General features: G+C 41.2%; 1 protein-coding gene across 1 annotated transcript in view; it reads left to right on the top strand.

Annotated features, from left to right (window-relative positions):
• MAU2 (MAU2 sister chromatid cohesion factor) overlaps window positions 1–6,215 on the top strand; it is a gene marked incomplete at its 5' end in the record, with an annotated part of 27,632 nt that overhangs the window by 3,793 nt on the left and 17,624 nt on the right. Inside the window, 6 exons of the mRNA XM_019513171.1 lie at window positions 383–477; window positions 1,429–1,456; window positions 2,031–2,186; window positions 3,141–3,287; window positions 4,438–4,528; window positions 5,180–5,283. Of these exons, the coding sequence (XP_019368716.1) occupies window positions 383–477; window positions 1,429–1,456; window positions 2,031–2,186; window positions 3,141–3,287; window positions 4,438–4,528; window positions 5,180–5,283 (621 nt within the window). The remainder of the gene's footprint in view (window positions 1–382; window positions 478–1,428; window positions 1,457–2,030; window positions 2,187–3,140; window positions 3,288–4,437; window positions 4,529–5,179; window positions 5,284–6,215) is intronic.

The following is a 6,215-nucleotide window of genomic DNA, read 5'->3' as shown; positions in this document are numbered from 1 at the left end:
TTTTTTTTTTTTTTTTTTTTTTTTTTTTTTTTTTTTTTTTAACTGCATTTTGATTCAGATTTAATGAGGACCAGCTCTACTTTGTTACAACAACCTGTTGATTTTAAGTTATGTTTCACATCCATGTGAAAGATTTCCTTTGAAATTTTGAATAGCTTGAATAATCAGCAAGAAAAGATTCCAAAGGAAAAGGGTCTTTATGTTCATGAGAGATGTGAAGAGGTCTTGTACACAGTCCTGTTGCTTAATCACTCAACAGTCAGTTATTGCAACAGGAGTAACAGCATCAAAAATGTGAAAATTATTTGTGGCTTTGTCCATAAAAAGTGCTGTGTGGAAAATTTTAGTGAGTTTTTTTTCTTCTCTCTCTCTCCTTCTTTAGCAACTACATACACTCGAGAAAGATTTGGTATCTGCCTGTGACCTGCTAGGAGTGGGAGCAGAGTATGCCCGGGTAGTAGGATCAGAATATACCAGGTACATGTTTCCTTCACTTCATGCCCAGAAAAATATTTTTTGCTTGTTCAAGCTTATACAGATGTTCAGGTAACATGTAAATCCTGCACTGTCAGACCAGTACTTCATGGGAATTCTTTGTTCTGACTGTGGATTCCATCTGAAGCAGGTGTTTGCTTTCTCTTACAACCAGCAATGCGTGCAAAGGCTTTTGGAGGATATTTCTCAATGTCCTCTTGTTTGACACCCTGATCTCCTAAAATCTCCCTACAGACTGTGGTTCCCCTGTACATGGGAGCCTTCTGCAGCCTCAACTAAAGAGACAGATATTAATCCTTGGACAGTGATCAGACTGCTCTTTAAGTCTGCTCCCCTTTAGTTGTGCCAGGGTTCTTGTTGCTGCTTTGAAGGGGGCCTCTGAGGAAGAAAGCACCACATATTTCTGCCTGCAGTCTTGTTCAAGTTACGTCCATGAAAGTTTGATGGCTTTTCTTCCTCCTGTGCAGTTTTGTAATTATCTTGTACATTTGCCTCTCCTGTCAGCGGGCCTTGGATGTTGTGCAGTGTTGTTGAGATGCTGCCACTGCTGGGGTGGAGGACAACATCCATCCAGTGCATGCAGTGTGGCACAGAGGAAGGAAGGGGGAACTGACCATGGCCCCTGCACTCCAGCAGATGGGTCACGGTGTGGCATAATGGACTTCTTGGTGAGGTCTCATTTGAAAAGACCTTTAGGTGGCCTGCCTGATACTCAGCATACATTTGAAGTGGGGAGAGCTGAGTTGATTCTGTCAGAATTTTGACCTGTTTGCCAATATAAGTGGGAGGCTAAGGCCTCCTTGCCCGTTTCTTCCAGCATGTGTTTCTTGCTGTAGCTCTTTTTTTTAGCAGTCCACTACCCTGAATTTTTGCTCTTGCATATACAGTGTTGTTCCTTCTTAGAAATGACAGGGCTTTTTTGTTCTATTTTAGGGCACTGTTTCTGCTCAGTAAAGGGATGGTAAGTTCATTATGTTAAAGTATAACAAGTTACTGTTATTTACTTAGTACATACAGAGCACAGAACAGTGTAAGGCTATTGGTCTTAAAATTAGATGCTTGGTTTGAAAGTCTTTCAAATGCCTACCACTGTGTTAACCAGGTTCTGCTTCATTCTGATAAGAGCATGGGGTTGATGCATACCTCAAGGCACCTTTTAAGGCTGCAGCTTTCTTGGCTAGTTGCATCCCTCTTACTTGCTCCCAGCAGTGTAGCACTTGTTGCTTCACGGAGAAAGGATAACCTTACTTGATTATAGTAAAGTTTATTCCAGACTGAGGTAATTGATTAGAATCAGCATTGTAGGCCTCTTTTTTATTTTTTTAAATTCAGGATGAGAGCTCCAGTACCATAAATTGGCCAATGTTATAAAGAAATAAAGGGGGCAGGGGAGGAGGGGTTCCTTACAGTAATCCCTTTTTCCCCATAATGAAGTACCTAAATAAAACCAGCTTTCAGGTCCTGAGCACTTAGCACTTTCCCTGTGCTTGTTCAGCACAGAATTCGTAACTAATACTTCTCTTTCTTTGGTTTAGCTTCTTCTAATGGAGCGAAAGCTGCAGGAAGTGCACCCGCTCCTCACTCTTTGTGGGCAAATAGTTGAAAACTGGCAAGGAAACCCTATCCAGAAAGAATCCTTACGTGTGTTCTTCTTGGTGCTCCAGGTGACGCATTACCTGGATGCCGGGCAGGTGTGTGAGACTGGCAGTTCTTAGCAATTACAGTTGGGGCATCTGGGAAAGTTTCCTGGCTTAAAAGCCTCCAAACTTGTAGGCCCCATCACTGTATCTTGCATTTTGTTGGAAATAATGTTGAAAATGTACAGAAGAGTCAAGCGGATGAAAAGGCTTAAGGGTTGTTTTGTTTTGTTGGGGGAGGTGGGGGTTTGGCAAGAAACCTAAATTTTTACTTATTGCATGTAGGGAAAAATCATGTACCATGAGACTATCTCAGAGGGTCTAGTGCTGTGCATCCTGTCTTCAACTGAGTCATTTACCTCTAGGTGTTTTTTTGTTTTGTTTTTTTTTTCCCCCTGTCATTTTAATAACTAAGTGCCACTACAGTTGGTTCAGAAGTAAGTAAATAGGGAAATCTTGTTTCCCTGCAGGTATGTTACTAATTACATGGCTGCTTTGCTGAATAAATACAGTTTTAGTTACATGGAAGAAATAGTTTCAGAATGTCAGCTCTTGGGCCCTACCCCTTGGTTCATGACATTTTAATTTCTATCTAGCATCTAAAATGAAACAAAGTGAGTGGACAATAAAAAGGCACTAACGCTGATGCACTCAGGTACACTCAACACTTAATCTGGTACATTTATAATACTTCTACTTTTCTTTCATACGTGTTTCCTATGTCCATGGAAACCATAGGTCCTGGTCTGAAATGTTGCAGCTGTATAGCTGTTTTTGCAGACTGGACTTTCCAGGGGACCCATCTCTGCAGGGGTTGAGGATAGGTCATTGGAATACAGCTAGAAGGCCTGTTCTGCAGTGTGTTGTGATATTGCTGTAATAACTTATGCATTACACTCAGCTCTTGCAGGCATGAGTTATGGTTTGGCACATCTGCTGAACTAAGTATTCAGATGGTGTTCTCTCAGCTGACAGTTGCCTACATCTGATACTAATCATCTTTCTCAGGTAAAAAGTGTGAAGCCATGTCTGAAGCAGCTCCAGCAGTGCATTCAGACCATATCAACTCTGCATGACGATGAAATCCTACCCAGCAACCCTGCTGATCTCTTTCACTGGCTGCCCAAGGAACACATGTGTGTGCTGGTCTACTTGGTAAGCAGCTTTTTTACTTGTGTATCTGTTGCTAGCTGGTGAGAGTGAGATGCTGGATGAATGTGCTGCACCATTGTAAATGAGGGGGAGATGTTCTATTAAGAGCATGATCCAGTGTGCAAGCAAGCTTACTTCTCAAATGGTTGTGTAATTTGTCGTTGCTCTATATGGACTGAATGCACAGTGTAGAATGAAAGGAGTTTGTCTGCCTTCCTGCAAACGCATATGTTTTTCTTGTGCTTGATCCTTCATAAAGCGGAACTATGTTGTTCGTTCTGTAAGCACAAATTACTGAGGTCAGGGTGTGGGGGTTTACATACCTTAAAATAGTCAGTAGTTTGTAAATGTGATTTGAAAGCATTGGCTAGGAGAGTTTGCTGTCCCCCTGCCCTGTTCTCTGCTTAAATGCATTGTCCTTTTGCAGTATCCAAGTACAGTGTCCTTTTGTTTCTAGACACCAGAGTAAATCCTAGCTCTAGCTACAAGCAAGTATGAATCTGAAGCACTCAAATTTAGTTCTGCTGATCACAGGTTGCCAGGTGATATGCCACAGTTGGCATTTGAGGACTTTGAATAGCAGTGTCTAGGAGACTTGGAAGAGCAGTCAACACCCTCAGATGACATTATAATGGTAGCATCATAGTTATTATGTAAGTGTTCACATTTAGCAGATCTGCAGTCTAAGTATGAGGTCTGAAATTTTGATGGTTTTTAGAACTTTTGTGTGATTAGCATTAACAAAGTGTAATTTGAAATTAATGGCTCATATGCAATGAAAAATAGCACATGGTCTGCAGAACCTATAACAGTTTTTTCATTGCCTTCACTTAGGTTAATATTTGAAGAAGTTCCATAAGAAATCCTGAACATGACTATATCAGTACACAAGCTAAAGAAAATCTAGCTCATATTTCTGGAGTTACGTTGATTTTTTTTTTTCCAGGGCTGGCAGTACTCTTTTGCTAAAGTGAACAGATAAGACAATAAGCTATTCTGTTTTTTTTAAACAAACTAGATTCCAAATTGTTGACATCAAAACTCAGTTTGAACTGTCTTCAGTTCTGGAGTTTGGCTCTGGACTTTCATACCTTTCCTTTCAGTAAAGGTTTGTGGGGTTTTTTTTCCCTGCCTTTCCTGTGCTCTGTGGCAGGTGACTGTGATGCATTCCATGCAAGCAGGATACCTGGAGAAGGCACAGAAATACACGGACAAAGCACTCATGCAGTTGGAAAAGCTAAAAAGTAAGTGTGGAGGTTAAAACTCCTGGTGATGTGTATGGTTTATCTCAGGGTGACACAGCGGTGAAGGCACACCAGTCTGCTTGCTGAAACAGACTCCTTAAAGCTCTTGCTGTCTTTGGGACTAGTTCTCTAAAACCATTCAGAGGATTAATAGCACAGATGTAAGAATCCTTCTTTTTTCTAAGTCCAGAAGTAGATTCTTTTCCAACACAGACTTACTACTCTACATGCTGAATTTGGGTAATACAGAAGTGAATTTACCGGGTTCTGACAGTGTTTCAGCTGTTTAATGGAAACTTGAATGTCCTGATCAGTTGTATGTCCAAGATTGCACTTACCTGGAGCAAGGTCGTGTTTCCCAGGGGTCCAGCAACATAAAGCATGGACTCCCATTCTTCACTCCTCAAGAGAGGTTCTCTAAAAATGTGTTCATCCCTTCTGATGCAGCATGAACAGTTGATGGCCAGCCAGCTGACACATGGTTCAGCAAAACTTCAGTGTAAAGACCTCTGTGCAGAAATCATTGTGCCAGAGTTTTTCAGACCATCTGGCACCAGAGAAGCTGGTTACTGTAGTACCTGGATGGGGGTTGTTAAGGTGTTAGTGCACCGTTTAACTTTACTTCCTGAAATATTTTCATTCCCTCTTCAGTGCTGGACTGCAGTCCCATCTTGTCATCTTTCCAAGTTATTTTGCTGGAACATATTATCATGTGTCGGCTTGTCACGGGACACAAAGCCACAGCATTACAAGAGGTAACACTTTGATCTTTTCCCCACTGCTTTAATGTTTTTGGACATTCACAAAACTTTGCAGTAAGAATTGTTAAAAATATGGAAGTTTCATTTCCTAACAATGAATTCAAACTGTAACTGGAATCATAAGCAGTGTCTGTGTAACCACTAACACGCATAACAATGTCTGGAAATCTTCAGTGGGACATTGGCAAGGTTCCTTGAATCCTGCAATAATCCCTGTTCCTTGGCTCATTTGAAAGCACTTTAGTTATGGAGGTGGGGGCTTTCAAACATGCACATCTTGCTTATTAATGCTCAGAAGTGAACCCTTAGCATTTAATCCCTGATCTTCCTTTCTGATTGTCTCCCTACTCCCTGTCCCTCAGGCTCATGGCTGGAAGTTTTCTTTAACGCTTCCCTTTCCATCGCTTCCAGTTTAGGCATATTTTATCCAAAGGTGCCTGTACTTTTGCAGATCTTTTCTTTCTGTCCATCCAGTTCTCCTTTCTCATTGACTGCTTTCACCTTCTATTGTCCTCTGATTATTTATTCAAAATGCAGTTGCTCTGATTATGTCAGTCCCTTCCTTGAATCCTTACAGTGGTTCCTCCTCTCTGGCCCTGGATCAGACTTTCTTGCTCTTGCTTTTATTCCTCATCTCTACCCTTTTCTACGTATTTTTGTCATAATTTCACTCTTCTTTCCTCTTCTGACATTAGTACCAACATCTGTTTTTTCCTTTTGTATAATTCTTCCCCTAGTACCTTGCACCTCCTTCCTGCCACTTCTTTATTTATAGGATGTGGTCTCAGAATTAGTCTCCTGCCATTTCAGATCCTTTGGTAAATCCCCCTGCTGTTGCAGATAAGAGTTTGATACCTGATAATGGCTAAATAAAAGAGTTTTTGGCAATAGTTCAGACCTTTTTACTAAACACCCCCCCCCCCCCC

This window comes from Gavialis gangeticus, unplaced genomic scaffold (assembly GCF_001723915.1).
Source record: "Gavialis gangeticus isolate Ggan-Ray unplaced genomic scaffold, GavGan_comp1, whole genome shotgun sequence".
Lineage (NCBI taxonomy): Eukaryota > Metazoa > Chordata > Crocodylia > Gavialidae > Gavialis > Gavialis gangeticus.
Note: the sequence above shows the minus strand (reverse complement) of the source record. Positions and strands in the feature narration are given on the sequence as shown.